Source organism: Apium graveolens, chromosome 7, assembly GCF_009905375.1.
Source record: "Apium graveolens cultivar Ventura chromosome 7, ASM990537v1, whole genome shotgun sequence".
Taxonomy (NCBI): Eukaryota; Viridiplantae; Streptophyta; class Magnoliopsida; order Apiales; family Apiaceae; genus Apium; species Apium graveolens.
This window is the reverse complement of record NC_133653.1, coordinates 53,442,417-53,458,141: the sequence shown is the minus strand read 5'-3', so window position 1 is coordinate 53,458,141 and position 15,725 is coordinate 53,442,417. Positions and strand designations below refer to the sequence as shown.

The 15,725-nt window shown below is 34.1% G+C and overlaps 2 protein-coding genes across 5 annotated transcripts; one reads left to right on the top strand and one right to left on the bottom strand.

Moving 5' to 3' along the window:
- Window positions 1-1,136: 1,136 nt before the first annotated feature.
- On the top strand, window positions 1,137-4,065 carry LOC141674050 (protein NUCLEAR FUSION DEFECTIVE 6, mitochondrial-like). 4 transcript variants are annotated; one of them, XM_074480775.1, is made up of 4 exons: window positions 1,137-1,361; window positions 1,449-1,570; window positions 3,200-3,255; window positions 3,567-3,798. In XM_074480775.1, the coding sequence occupies exons 1-3, from the start codon at window positions 1,219-1,221 to the stop codon at window positions 3,205-3,207; spliced, it is 273 nt and encodes a 90-aa protein (XP_074336876.1). In that variant the 5' UTR covers window positions 1,137-1,218; the 3' UTR covers window positions 3,208-3,255; window positions 3,567-3,798. The 4 variants fall into 4 exon arrangements, with proteins under 4 accessions (XP_074336876.1, XP_074336877.1, XP_074336878.1 ...); XM_074480774.1 differs by lacking the exon at window positions 3,567-3,798 and adding an exon at window positions 3,819-4,065 and having other exon boundaries at window positions 1,138-1,361; XM_074480776.1 differs by lacking the exons at window positions 3,200-3,255; window positions 3,567-3,798 and adding an exon at window positions 3,819-4,065.
- A 1,029-nt stretch (window positions 4,066-5,094) lies between these two features.
- Window positions 5,095-7,643, bottom strand: LOC141672821 (uncharacterized protein At4g28440-like). The gene is made up of 2 exons (XM_074479504.1): window positions 7,233-7,643; window positions 5,095-5,661 (listed from the first exon to the last, which is right to left on the bottom strand). The coding sequence occupies exons 1-2, from the start codon at window positions 7,480-7,482 to the stop codon at window positions 5,474-5,476; spliced, it is 438 nt and encodes a 145-aa protein (XP_074335605.1). The 5' UTR covers window positions 7,483-7,643; the 3' UTR covers window positions 5,095-5,473.
- Window positions 7,644-15,725: the final 8,082 nt, after the last annotated feature.

Here is a 15,725-nt window from a genome sequence, read left to right as displayed (position 1 = left end):
ATGGTCCAGTAACGAAGCCCAGTTAATGAGACCCAAAGCATTGATTATTTATTAATTTCGTAATTAATAAATATGGTAAAATAACAGCTCATTAAGTATATCCCATAGAGGATATAATTCTTCACTGAGTAGCCTCCAAGGCACCCAAACCAACAAGAAATCTGCTTATTAGGACTCCAAAGTCTACTGTAAAACGGAGACTTATTCATCAAATCTCCCAACCCTAATCCAATTCAAGTACATCCAATATCTATATAAAGGGTCTCACCCCTCCATGAAAAACTACGTTTTGACTTGATTCTCTAAATTCACAGAGATACGTAGGCATCTTGTGAAGACAGATTTAAACTACGAAACACAAGTGCAGTCATTAAAGGCCTTTAGCCCTCTAACCCTAGTAATAAATATCGCAATAATTATAACCTAGTTTTTTACCCATAACAATAATTTTATATAATTCTAATATTATTCAAATACAAATAATAAACTTTAATTTAATTTGTATTAAATGTTAAAGTTTATTCATTAATAAATCTATTGATATTTTAATATATTTTTATTTATGTATTCATAAATACATATAACCCTAATATAAATAATAAATTTTAATATAAAAATAAGTTTAAATCTCAAAAAATTTTAAAGTTAAAGTTTTTTAGTTTTAGTAGTAATATTTATTTTCAGTTTTGTCCTATCCAGCTTAATAGCCGAAATCGAACAAATAAAAACTAAATCGATGCATTTCAAATCAAAATATATAGCTCGATTGCAATTGCGATTTTTAATTTTAAAATCCAAAATATGCGATTTCTGTTCTGATTTTATAAAACAATCATGCTCTAGGTCTACCCTATCAGAACCCTACATTTGTTAAAAAAAAATTGGTTCACAATTCTGTATTGATAAGCCTGTTTTTTAACTCATTTAAAATGAAAATAAAGCAATTATAGTTAAATCTTTTTAAAATAATATTTTGAGATTGAAAAAAATTATTTTGATAAAATTATTTTATTAAATTTATCATTTTATCCAGAGTAAAAATACACTGTCTTTAAAAATTGTTAATAATCAGAGTTGGCTTTACAAAATTGTTACTATAAAATTATTAAAGTTGTGTTAATAAAAAGGATATAAGGCAGAAAAAGGCAAAACCCAGCAAAACCCTGTTCTCATTTCTTTCTTCTCCCTTCTTCACACGCACACACAGAAAAAGCAAACATGGCCGCCATAGCTGCTAGATCAGCGTTCCGTTCCGCCCGTCTCGGAGCTACCAGATTCGCCGTCGGCGCCAAACCCACCAAAACCCCTTCTTCCCCTTTTCTCCTCCCCAAACTAAAACCTCCTTCTTCATTCATTTCAAGGTCACACCTTTAAACACACACTCACACATTTATGTAGAGACTCATTTTTTTATTTGTGTTTAATATTGTAAATCTTGAATCTTGCAGGTTGCCAGTTGAGATGAGTTGTGCTGTGGATTCTATGTTACCTTTTCACACTGCTACAGCTTCTGCTTTGCTCACTTCCATGCTTTCTGTCTCTCCTAGGATCTATAATTGGACTCTTGAAGGTTTTTTTACACTTACCCCCTTTTTGTCTTTTCAATTTTATTGAACTGTATTCGGGTTGATTTTCGTGAAATTGAGTTGAAGATTGTTGATTTTAAAGTTGGTTTTTGAATGATCTTGGAAATGTTAGTGGAAGTTTGTTGATTTGGTGTCAATTTGTGGGTTTAATTTAATTTAGTGTTGATGGGAGGTGAGTGAGGTTTAGAACAGAAAACGAAAGAGTAGAATTGGAGATTAATACCGTTTAGATTTGTTTATAATTCTGACCGGAATTAAGATCTTTTGAAATACATGTGGGCAACTCTAATGTAAGATGATAATTTGTATTGAAGATGATTGATTCATATTGCAATCTTATATCCGCATCCAAAGGTGAATGAATGGATAAAATGGTTTGATATTTGGTGCACTAAATGGGTGTTAGATACTTGTGATTTATTTTTTCTTAGCTGCTCTTGATGGGTTATGTAGTTGCTTACAGTTTAGTAGTAAGGCGATTCACCAATGAAAAAAGAGGGGTTGATTGGCTAGATCGTCATTGAACTAGAGACCAAGTCACAGTTGGGTCACCACATTAAAAATCTTGCAACTAATAAACCATCCCACAGTTTCAAATTGGTTTTCACTGTTAAAAACATTATGAAGTGGACGAAAACCGATGTAGAGTGCTGATATGTTAAATGTTTGCAAGTGGTCATGCCTAATAAACCCGACCTTAACTTATTTGACTATACCCACCGGCCGCGTCTCTTTTATCTGTTTGACCTCTTTGTTAAGTACACACTCTCTCTCACTTTGAATACTATACAATAATTGTCTGTTTTGTAAATTAATGACTGAAATATATCAAGTCGAAAGTAAAACACAGAAAGTTAGAAAAGGTCAGAGGCATTAGAACATTATGTAGTGGCATCGACTGGAGAAGATTGAAAACAAATTAGCCTTCTTCCTCGAGTTATCGGGGAAGGGGAAAAAGGATTTTGCTCGCACCGTCTTTACTGGATAAGTTTACACCAACAGTTTAAGAACTCAAGAAAACCTACTCCAGTAGTTTGTTAAGATCCAGAGAGTTAAGTGAAAGGTTGGAGAAAATAGAGAATGTAAGATGTTTGGTCAACCTTTAGCTTCAGTACATTGATTGTCCTATACATGCACCCTCTTAGCTTGTTATGTTATATCTATTGCTTTTCACTCAGCAAAATCTTGATTAGAGGTAGTAAAAGATCATTGCTTGTTTAATTATCAGAAGATAAGATTTGCAAGTCCTTAAGAGCTAAACCTTCATATGGAAATGAAGAGTAAATATTGGAAATACCATCACAATTCACAAGCAATTGATTGAAAACACTAGTTAACTTCTCTGTAGGTTTTCGCGTTCAATAGAGTGCATTTAATTATCTGTTTGATAAGATAATGTGTTCTAGTCAAATTTCATTTTCTAGAAATGTTAGAGAAACTTCCTTTAGAGTAAAAATAATTCTTTTCTTTAGAAATGGTGAAATACTGAATGGTCATGCTACATAAGATGATTTATGTTATCACCCATGCTCTTAACTTCTAATTATATGGTCCAATCGCGATGCAATTTTATGTGATCATGTCCAACAATTATTTCTATTTTATTTTTTCAGGGTTGTGAGCACTTAATTTGTCGCACTTCAACCTGAAGAGTCTTCATTTCATCTATGTAACTACATAAGCTGTTTACCTTCTTCTCTTAATTTTTTGAACATGTATATGTGAAAGACCTCTATAGACACTGATTGTTCACGCCAAAAAGAATAATATCCAAGTTGGAAAAGTTAATAAGGGGATGTTCTACTATGTGACATGTCTGCTATATAATTGGTCCAGCACACTCAGAATTCTCTTTCTGCTTAATCTGCTTGGTTTCTTAACCATGTTTAGAAACTATTCACATTGTCATGTACACAGTATCAGCATATATTTCCGCTAAATTCTTGACCAAGAAACTCCTCTTCTTTTTTTTTGGTTTAGGGCTGTAATACTGAACATGGCTGAATATGACTTGGAGAGTGTTCATTTTATTTCCATGTTTTGTACTGTCAGTTTCAGAAGTTCATAGAACTTGGCCAGTGGCTGATGATCCAAGACAAAAGAATTTCCTTGTTTTTGTCATTTTGCAATATTTGTTTATGGGGCCTGCAGCTTGCAATTATATAATTTAGCATCATTTACTCTATCATAAATATATCATCTTGTTTTTTTATCTTCCTTTTTTAATTGTAGATGCATGATTGTGGGGATGTGCTGCATTTGGAGGCAATTTAGTAGATGTTGGGAAAACTGTAATAATACAACTTTAGGCAGTTCTGAGCTTAAGTATGAAATTACATTGTTCAATCGTACCTTTTTCGGAGAAGTGCAGGTAATCATAACAAAATATTTAAATGAGAGAACCATGCATGTATTAAATTGCTGGCACAGTTACCAAATTTTGTTTATTTTCAAAAGTGTGTGAAGAAGTGGTTATGCTCCTGGTGCAAGTTAAAAATACTTGTTCTCCCAAGTCCCAATACGGCATATAGTTATATTTTGTGCACGGAAAGTGCAATTTTGCAAGTCCATTTATATAAAATGGTGAGAGCACATTTTTTTTTCTTGAGAAGTATCATCGTATCTTTATAATGCAAAGTATGTTACAGCTTACATATGAAGTTGCGAGATTTGCACATTTGTATGAAAAATATAAGTTTGTTTTTAACTATGAACCGGTATTGTTTGTAATCATCAGGTGCTAGAGGTTAGGAAATGTTCGTAACCTTTGTGAATACCTAGTGAAAGAATTGTTTACTTTGTAGCATAGAATTGTTCAAATGTTGTATTTGGTTTGAATGGAATAGGACAAAGTGAAAAGGTCATTTGCTCTGGAGCAGATAAGCATTCACAGATTGTATTAGTTTGGATGAAATAAAGTGAACAAGCGTATACTTGTTTATTTCTCCCTCCCTCGTCTTATTCACCAATTAATCAATTAAAAGCTAACGAAATATTGGTGCATTGGTTAAGTTCTTGTAATTCTTTGTAAGAGGTCAGGGGTTTTTGATCCCACGCCAGTGTGAGTTTTTAATTAATTAGCAAAAAAAAACTTAATCAATTAAAAGAGTACATTTTTCATCGTCCATGTGAATCGACCAACTTACATATTTTTATAGAACTGGGTGAGAATTGAAGGAATTTTTATTATTATATGGATATGGTTGTATTCATGATTTTCTTTACTTTCTCCAACAATTTTAATAGGGTATGTTATATCTCTCATTTTACTCTTCATTTATTTTTTTCACTCTACTCATTTAAATTGATATCCATCCCGTTCCATTCTCCAAAACAGAGCACATGCTATTCAATTGCAGTGCCCAAAGGATTTTTTGCCAAAACATCCTAAAAACAAACATGAAAGGCCTCAGAGCCCTAGGCCATGTGATAGAAGATATAACATTCAGTTTCTCAGAGCAATATCATACCGGGAACCAGCTTCACTTGACATAATATTGTACAAATATGCAGAGAATAATAGATTATAACACTAATTCATTCGATCAAGAGTTTACCTAGTCTAGAATGCACTAGATCATGCACAAACCCTAAGAATCAAAATTACATATCCAATTATTAGAATTCAGAAATAGAGGAATTCAGTATCAAAGGAAGAATAAGTCAGATATTCAACCTACTCATTCATTATCTTCTGTATCAGAAGCAAACAATCAAACAAGGATCATTGTTACATGCCAACTACTCCAATTACTCATATTATCAGCTGAAAGACAGAAATGACTTCAAGAGATTTGTATACCAAACCCAGTTGTGGCAGAAGTTTATGTCATTACATCTTATGGCATAGACAATGACAGAGATTAAAGGCCAGAAATCCCAGAGTATCACACTTCAACGTTAACCAACTCATACTCAACTAGTGACAGATTGTTATCTTCTTTGACATCAAATTTTGCAGGTTCAGTGACTTCCACGCGGCCCCACTTGTCAACAGCTAGCCTCATAGAACCCTTGAACATGTCAATCTTGGAATTACGTATTATAACTGTAGTTCCAGGCTTCATTAAGTCAACTGCCCAAAATGCAAACGCATTATCATTAGCAAAAAAATTGCAGTTCATTCTCTGTGCAAATATATATCATGACGAAGACTAATGTCAGTATGTACAAATGTATATTCTTTCAAAGCCCGACTCCAAACAAGAAAGTTAACATGTCGTGACAAGCAAACTTGAAAAAGTTTAGCTAACAAGTGTATGTCGCTTAGCACAGGAGTGTGTTCTCACTTCTCACATATATTACCTAGCAATAAAAAGAGAAAAAAAAAAGAAGTAAATATGAAACATGTAAATTTACAAGGGGCCAGTACATTTAAATATACAGCTGTTCATTCACCTCTCCATACCTGGTGTAGGACAAACTAGCCCACCCCAGTAGTAAAAGCTAAGACATATCAGTGCCAATCTAATGAACAAATAAATTTGAGGAAAAATTGCTATCACTATTAAAGATTTTAGATCTATTCTTTGATCGATTTAGCCAAAACTGGTCAACACTCACATGATCAGAACTCAGCCCTCTATTTACTTAACTTCAAATCATCAAATGAAAGTGCAGTAACTGGTAGACACAACAAATAACAGAAACTGATATGGACAATAAGATCCTGATACCTAAATGGACGCTTCTCAATTCTTTGGTACAAACACTGCTCTGTTATAATCAAAGGCCCAGCTCATTACTATATTTTAAGACTATTACTAATATTAGGGAGCTGAAATAATAACACCCGGTTATATAATATCTATAGAGTATAGATATCTCCCTCGGTGTGAGAAAAGTTCTCACGTGGGAAAAAGTGTTCTGCACACATGTACAATTTTGTATAACACAACGTATACGAAAGGTGTGAAACATACACAGCACAGTTGCCAACTGTTCTCACCTAAAATTGTTCTCCATTGAGAACAAATTATATTTATTTATATATCTGCCATTAATTAAAAAAAGACAAAAAAAAAATAAAACCATTGCGCATCAATAAACATCAACAAAATCTCACTCACAACTAAACAAACATCAAACCGCATAATTTACAAATACATAACTTAAATATACATTTCATAACACACAATTCCACAAAAAAACATCTCATAGTCCACAGTTTCACCACATTAATCAGCATACTTTGCGAGCCCACAACTCAGCAAACATCTCACAATACACAATTTCACCAACACTAATCCTCATATTTTCAAGCCCAAAAAATCTCATAATACACAATTTCACCAACATTACACATAATATCTACGAGCCCAAAACAACTCATTGTACACAATTTCACCGACATCACTCCGCATAATTTATGAGCCCAAATCATCTCATAATACACAATTTCACCAACATTACTCCGCATAATTTACGAGGCCAAACATCTCACTATACACAATTTCACCAACACTAATCCGCATAATTTACGACCACACAACGCAACAAACACCTCACACGCCATTTCATCAACATAACTTACGAAAAGTCGAAAACACAACCTAGATCTAACATCCAACAGAACACAAAAAACCATAACAGACAATACAAAACAAACACATATAAATAGAAAAGATGGGTTATAGAGGATCGAACCTTGGTCGTTACGAGCAGTGAAGAGAATAGAGGCAGTATCGTCACCAATAAGACACTCAGCAATACGAGTATTACCAGAAGAACGGATGGATTTCTTATCCAAAACAGTTGTTGAAGACACAACTTTGACAGTCAAATTGTGGCCTTTAGTGCCTGGTTTCAATTCATTCACTTTCACAAACACTGGCTTTCTCTTTAATGGAGCGCCGCTGATGCTTCCTTCTTGTTGTTGATTTGTGTTGCTCGCCATTGAATTCGATTGTGATGATGATAAGATTGAGAAATGGAGGTTTGTTTGTTTTGGGGGCAAATGTGGAACCCTAACCCTAATTTTGATTTCGCCTAATTTGGGATAAGTGTAAGTCTAACTATTGCCTTTATTCCTTCTTCTACTCCTCCTGTCTCGGAATAAAAGTACATTTGATTTTTGACATGATGTTTTGTAAAAGTACTCTCGTTTACTTTTTTCCAATTTTTTTTATGAATAAAAATATAAATACTCTTTTCATCTCATTTTATTTATCACATTCCCTTTTATGAAAATCAAGTTAACCAATTTTTGATCAAATACTAAACATTATGCTTATATAATTTTAAAAACTAAAAATTATATATTAAAGTAGATTAAATCTATTTTCCGGTGATATAATTTTTTTATTTTTTTCAATTATAAAATATTAATAAACTTCGGTCAAATTTTAGTCAATTTAACTGGGTAAAAGTAACAACTAAAATGGGATAGAATGAGCATTAAATTTTAATTCACAAAAAAGAAAAATTAAAAAAATACAAAAGTAATTTTTATTTACACCTTAAAATATGTGTCAAAAGTCAAAGCGACTCTTATTTTGAAATAGAGGGAGTAATATATAATCCATCTTTTTTCTTATTTTATCGTGTCAAAGATTTTTTTATCAGCTCTCGTAATTATTTTGGAAACAATTTGCAAATAATCATGTGTCAATTAACTATTAATCATTACCTTTACATAATTTGGACAGCCCATGTACTAATATGAACTCATCAATAAAAATATGTCAAAATGTAATTTAAAAATAAATTTGGGATTCATTTTGGCACCCATAGCAAGCATCGTACTTTTTCTAATATATAATTGATACTCATAATATCAAAATAAGATACGTTTTTAATTTTAAAACGTGCTTTAGGCTTAAACAAAAGGTTATATCATTTTTTTTAATTTCCTTTTTCTAAAGTAAAAATTTTATTTTTATTCGGAAAAAAAAATTAAAAAAATAATATACTAAAACACTTTTTTACACCTCAAAAATGCATGTTAAGAGTTAAAATCTCGAGGTTAACGAGAGAGCTCACTAAGGACGAGTTTACCGTGGTCATTAAACAAATGCACTCTAATAAAGCATCTTAATCCGGCATTTTTTAAAATTTTTGGCCAAGTAGGGATATAAGGTCTTCCGATATTGTAATGAGTGGCTTAGAGATGGTGTTTTTTTGGAGAACTTAATAGTACTAATGTAGTCCTTATACCAAGAAGGACAATGCTTCATGTATGAAGGATCTAAGATATATTGCTTTGTGCAACATGCTGTATAAAATACTAGCCAAAGTTCTAGCCAGTAGATTATGTCTAGTCTTACCCTCTATCATCTCTGAGAACTGGTCAACATTTGTAAAAGATAGGAGCATTATTGACAATGTACTTGTGTCATTTGAGGTTATATATCATATGAATAGGAATAAGCATGGTAAAGAGGGGGAGTCGCTCTCAAGTTGGATATACAAAAATTTATGATGGGGTTGACTAGTCGTTTGGTGAAACAAATGATGAAAACTAAAGGATTCTGTATCACTTGGATAGATTGGATGATGTTGTGTGTTAGAACAGTGACTTATAAAATTTGCCTGAATAACATATTTATAGGCCCGATTATTCCAAAGAGGGGGTTGCGTCAAGGAGACCCCCTCTCTCCATATCTATTTTTACTATGTATAGAAGGCATGTCAAATGCGCTAGACGAGGCATCTACAAGTGGAGAAATTCATGGTTGTTAGATTTCTCAAACAACCCCAATTGTATCTCACGTTCTGTTTGTTGATGATAGTTTTATTTTCTTCCAAGCAACAACTGGAGAATCAGAGTCTTTAAAGAGATTGGTGGTGAATTATGAACGATGATCGGGACAATCAGTAAATTTTCAGAAGTCTGGTATGTTTTTCAGTGCTAATGTGCGTGGTGATAAGCAATAGGAGATATCAGGCATACTTAAGGTGCACAATGACATCACATCATCAAAGTATTTAGGGTTACCATCTCTTGTGGGCGGATCAAAAAAGAGAGTATTTGTTATCTGAAGGATGAAGCTAGTAAGAGAATTCAAAAATGGTGAGCTAAGCCGATATCTCAATCTGGTAAGACAGTACTGATCAGGAATGTGGCACAAGTTATACCCTCTTATAGTATCTCTAGTTTCTTAATACCTAAGGTGCTTAGTCAGGAGTTGGAACAAATATTCAACAATTACTTTTGGAAGGCTCATGGGGTTGATTCGCAGAAAAGCTTGAGCTGGCTATCGTGGAATAAAATGAGTACGGTTTGAAAGCAAATGAGGCATGAGTTTCAAAAATCTGTATGATTTTAATGTTGCATTAAAAAATTTGTGGAATTTTATGCACAATCTTAATACTCTACTGTCACAAATGTTCAAGGCGAAGTATTTCTCAAATTCTCATTTGTTAAAAGCAGTTAAAGGTCATAATCCCAGTTTTGTTTGGTCTGGCGTATTCACAGCCAAAGAAGATTTCAGATGGATCCTCGGTGTTGGAAATGTAGCTACCAAGGACCCATGGTCAAGGAAGAAAATGAAGTTTATGGTTAATCAGGATCCGTTGTATGAAAACAGAAGTGAGGTTGTGTCTACTTTTTTTCTACCCAGAAAAAGGTGGAATATACCATTAGTTAAAAATAATTTCCTCCACCAAGATGTTGAAGCCATTTTGAGTGTTCTCATTCCTCAAATGACACGAAAGACAGAGTAGCATGGTCGGGGTTTAGCAATGGTGTTTATAATGGGAAGGCGGGATACATATACTTGTATGCAACGCAGTTTGGTATGTCAAATATTTCGCATAGTATAGGCTGAAAGAAGATGTTACATTTGAATGTTCCACATAAGATTAGAATGATTATCTGGCCATTATGTAGGAATGCAGTTTCTGTGCGTAGACTTCTAAGCTTAAGGGGATCAGGATATTCCAATAACTTGTCTGATGTGTCTAAAAGATATTGAGCATATGTCTCACTTGTTCTTTGACTGTGATTTTGGTGCAGAGTGTTGGGGGCAAGTGAACCTGAGGTATGATTGGAGTGTTATAGAGGTAGCTCATTACTAGTTGTTGGATAATTATATACATAATTACCATACACACATCAATTTAGGGTTCACGTTCTCGAAAATCGGTTCAGTGTTTATTTCCAGAAAATACGTATACTAGTTATTCTACGAAATTAGGGTTATTGGTTTTGGCAAAACAATTTACCACTACATACAATCAGGTTCCATACAACATATATGAATATACTTATTTATACTCATTCGACGTTCCGATAATTACAGGGTATGTCCCGCATTTTCGAATTTAATTTTCAAAAATTCGGGCAGCACCTCCTCTATTTATCAGCCTACCCATCGAACATCCTGGCGTCAAATCAATTCACAACAACTATAACGACAATCCAATCACGATCCAAATGCACGAATCTCAGTCACCGATTCATACCAATAATACCCGTCGAAATCCATAAATTCCCTAATTTCAAATCAATTATAATAACTAATTATTATTCGTATTTTATATTTTTAATTTGTAGGACTCAGAAAAACGTCATCACCGTCCACTGTCGGCTCGCCGAGACTCATCGCCGACGGCGGCAAAATTTTCGGGGCACCCGATTATTCGGGTTCCCACGCAAAAATCTCACCGATAATTTATAAATTAATCCCGCACGAAACCATTTAATATCACGAATATTAATCAAACGATTCCTGCAGAAAATCAGATTAACATAATTAAAATTCCAAATTGAACAGAACAACACGCACGTGACACGCACGCAACACCACAACAACAAATCAGAAACGCGGAGACAGCCGGGAAACATCCCGAAAAAGACACACACACACTGCCAATCCACACACACCAACATATATACACAGGGATGTATATATATATAGCACAGGAACCATTCAAAACCATTCAACCGGAATAAGAAGGGCGCCGGAAATAGATATCGGAAACAGTGCTCGACCGGGAAGAAGAAGAAAGAACAGGGAAAGTGCAAGAAACAGAAAAACGGGAAAGATGGAGAGATGGGAGAATAAAGTGAGAGAATCAGAAAAACCGAGAGATGCAAGAGGAGAGACAAGAGATTGATGTTGAACCCAGGAGAAGAAAATGAAATAAAAGGGAAAAAAATATACACAGGGCACGTATACAACATAATGCCACACCCCTGTTTTTTGATTAATACGTGGCCTGCCATACTAATCTGTTTCAAAAATTCGCGATTTATCGAACCAAGTTGCGGGTAAAACAAACCCGAAAATTACCAAAATAGTTTTAAAATATCACAAATAATTAAAAGTTATTAAAAATAATTTTTTCATAATTTTTAACTCATTTTTGAATCGCACTTTATACCCGAAATTTACGATTTAACGGACAAACGCACAGGTGAATTTAACTCCAAAAATTTCCAAAATAAATTTAAAATTCTCATAATATTCAAAGCTCAAATAAATATGAGTTTCACAATTTTTGAAAAATTCTGAAATTAAATACAGATTTTACAAATAAATGAAATCAGAAAATCATTCAGGGCTCAATAATTGATGAAATATTGATTTCTAAATTTTGTAAAATCCCAAAAATTATTATTATAATTATAAAACCATAAAAACAATTTTAGAGACATTCCAAATATTTATGCAAATAAATTTGCATTAAACCCACTTTTAAAAGTGAAAATAATTCAATACAACTCCATAATTACTTACGCGGACAACCCGGTACATCATAAATCACACATAGATAATAATCAAACAACACATAGCGGTCAAACCAATACACATATTATATTTATTTAATAATTTCCATAATTACACATTTAAATAATGCAAAAAAAATACACGAGTCGTTATATCCTTCCCCCCTTAAAAAGATTATGTCCTCAGAATCTGATTTAATTAAACAAATGAGGATATTTATCAGGCATATCTGACTCTAACTCTTAAGTAGACTCTTCGACTCGAGGATTTATTCAAAATATACTCATTAGTAATATAAACTCATTCCTAAGGACTCACTCCTAATGATCTAGGATTTGGATCGATCATGCCATGTAGAATAAATTTGGGTAAAAGCCCGTTGGCTCCTACTTAATGACTTGGTTCGAATCAAATACATATTTCCTTAATATTGACACGTGGAATACATTATATATATACACATTGCAACTACGGTGACAACATCAACTCATAGACAACTTTGCCTATATTTCTTTATACCTTGAACGGTTCAATACATTTAGGATTCTACTTGTCCCTTCTATTCAAATTTAATCAACCTCTTTCAAGGCGAAACTTTTGCCTGAACCAACGATCCTAATTCTATATATTCATATTCTATTAATACAAATCCACTTCCTTTCTTTGTCTATCCCGAGCGATTTCAACTCTTTTTGAATCAACACCACTACACTCTTGATTTACTGAACTAGCTTAGGACTTGACAATATCTCTATTCGCACTTTCTCTCAATAGAGCAAGGACCCAAGTTTATGCCCATACAAGGCTTCACAAGGTAGCATTCCCTTACTAACATGATAACTATTAGCGTAGAAAACTCAATCAATGGTAGGTGATTACTTCAGTTTCCTTTTAGATCTAAAATATATATACTCTTAACATATCTTATATATTATCCGAATCGCCTTTTCACCTTGGCTCTTGTCTATAAGTGATAAATGGTACTCACTTTCAACTTAATTTCCAAACATTCGGACACTTCTTACTCATTTTCATCAGTTAAGGCTGGAAAGTAACCACATATCTTCACTTCTTCTCACCTTCAGGTATTTGAATTTCACATTTCACTCTTTCCAGTTCTTGTATTAACTTCTCAGTGATGTTAATCACATTCAATCCTTTTCTTTTGCACAGGGCATCTGTTACCATACCGACTTTGCTTAGGTAGTTGTTAATGGATTAATCGGAATCTCTTGTTAACCTTGGCCAAAATTTCATACTTGAAAACTCAACGTATAGTTACTTCCCTTCTAATCTTCGAAGGAAAATCCTTGGGCATTACATACAGACTTTCTTATTGTTTAGATAGCTGAGGATGTTATCAATAAATACAATTTGCTTATCCTAGTACTCCTCATACATCGTATTATTTAAATCCTTAAAGATGACTCATACACTTATTACTTCACATGATATTACTACACTTGAAACGCTCATAACTCTTTCGAATCACAATCTTTGACATGTCCCTAGGCTAGATCTTAACTAAATCCCTGAGAAATTACACATTCCTTGAATCAAGTCACATAACTAATCAATTCTTAATAGAAGGTATTTATTCTTATTCATCGCTTTGTTAAACTCCCGATAATTGGTACATAATTTCATTATTCCATACCTTTTCTCCCACAACATCCTTAGCTTATTTCTCTTTTTTTTCTCTCATGATTGAAAGAACTTCTTATGTTACTTCTACACCTAGAACTTATTGGCTTCTATACACTTACAATTCACTTCTTCTAAAACACTCCTTGCCATACTACAGGACAACCAGCCTGATCCTAAAATCACATTAAACTCTTCTAGCTCGAGGGGTGTCGGATCAACTGCAACTACGTCCAAATTCTAAATGCTCGATCTTTTGCTCCTTTTGAAAGTTCCGCCTCTAGCTGTGCGGGATGTTGGCCCTTGAGATGTAGTATCTTGAGTAACTGTTCTACAACTCCTTGCAATATGCCCAACCCTTCCACAATTGTGACACGTAACTCTTGGATTTTCTGGATTGCATTCTTACGTATAATGACCCTTAATACCACATCTGAAACATTACACATCCTTTTTGCACGAACCACCGTGTCTCCTGTCATTGGACTTACAATCCACTGCTGACTTGACTGACTGGGTTGGAGTGAAAGCAACTAAAGTAGCACTAGACCTAGCCTGAGAGAAACTCTGTCTCTGGAATTTCTTACTCCTGCTTCGGCCAAACTGATTCTGAAATTCTTGAATAGATTCTTCTTGATCTGGTTTTTCCATAGCACCACCATACTTCCTTTTCTTTTCATTTCCTTCCTTAACAGCCAACTTCTGGTCACCTTCTATTACCAGGGCGGCCTGAACCATAGAGGAGTATGTCTTGAGTTACAATGCCACAACTCCTCTACGAATTTCAGGCTTCAACCCTTGTTGGAACCTCCTTACTTTCTGTATTTACGTACTTACATACTCAGGAACTAATCGAGCTAATTATGTAAATTTGGCCTCATTCTCCAACATACTTCTTTCACCTTGCTTCACTCCTAGAAACTCGACTTCCAATTGATTCCTTAAATCATCGGGAAAATACTTCTTTAAGAATAATTCTGTAAATCTTGTCCAAGAAACAGGGCCTTCTCCTTCCAACGCTCGAATGGATTTCCACCAATAATTTGCTTCTTTCTTAAGAAAGTAACTCGCATAATCGGTCTTAAGATCATCACTTACTTGCGTGAGGGTAAACGCCTTTTCCATTTCTTTCAGCCAATTTCTGGCAACAACAGGATCCACTTCGCCCTTGAACTCTAGGGGCTTAACAGACTGAAAAGATTTAAAACTGGTAGTTTGGTTTAACTCTCCTTGTTGATGTTGTTGCTGCTGAACCTGTTGGATTAACTGCAACTGTTGTTGCTGTTGCTGGCGTAACAAATCTAGAATTTCATTTATAACTGGACCCTCCACCAAAATACTACTATTTTCTTTAGACTGAGTAGCTTTCTTGGGTGGCATTTTCCTGAAATATAACAGGGAATTTATTCAAAATCATAACGAGATTGTATATCAAAAATGTCACCGTTCAAACGGTGCACCTGTGTCAGGTAAATGCTGCCCAATCAAAGCACCCAGGTTTTTTTTATTCTTAGGATCCATTTATAAAAGAAATTTAGATTAGCAACACTAGCAACAATAGCAACGATAATAGTAGCAGAATCAACAACAGCGCAGAAAACTGGAATATAAAGGTACTAAACATTATGGTATGCCCTCTCAATACACCAACCAAACAACCTTCTAGCACCATTAAATTAGAACACTAACAGGTTTCATATACCTCAAAGCTAGATGGGTTATACTAGGAGTCACCTCAAAAAGGGTAAACTGGTAACTCAAGTTAATCTTAAGAATCACAGACTTGGCTAACGCACTAGTTTGAGCTTCAATCAACCATCCT

Bases quoted from the DNA above. Each gene is read 5' to 3' on its own strand.
- LOC141674050 (XM_074480776.1), top strand. From the start codon at position 1,219: ATGGCCGCCATAGCTGCTAGATCAGCGTTCCGTTCCGCCCGTCTCGGA. The intron at 1,362-1,448 runs GTCACACCTTTA...TGAATCTTGCAG, and splicing joins CCTTCTTCATTCATTTCAAG to GTTGCCAGTTGAGATGAGTT.
- LOC141672821 (XM_074479504.1), bottom strand. From the start codon at position 7,482: ATGGCGAGCAACACAAATCAACAACAAGAAGGAAGCATCAGCGGCGCT. The intron at 5,662-7,232 runs GTTCGATCCTCT...CATTTTGGGCAG, and splicing joins CACTGCTCGTAACGACCAAG to TTGACTTAATGAAGCCTGGA.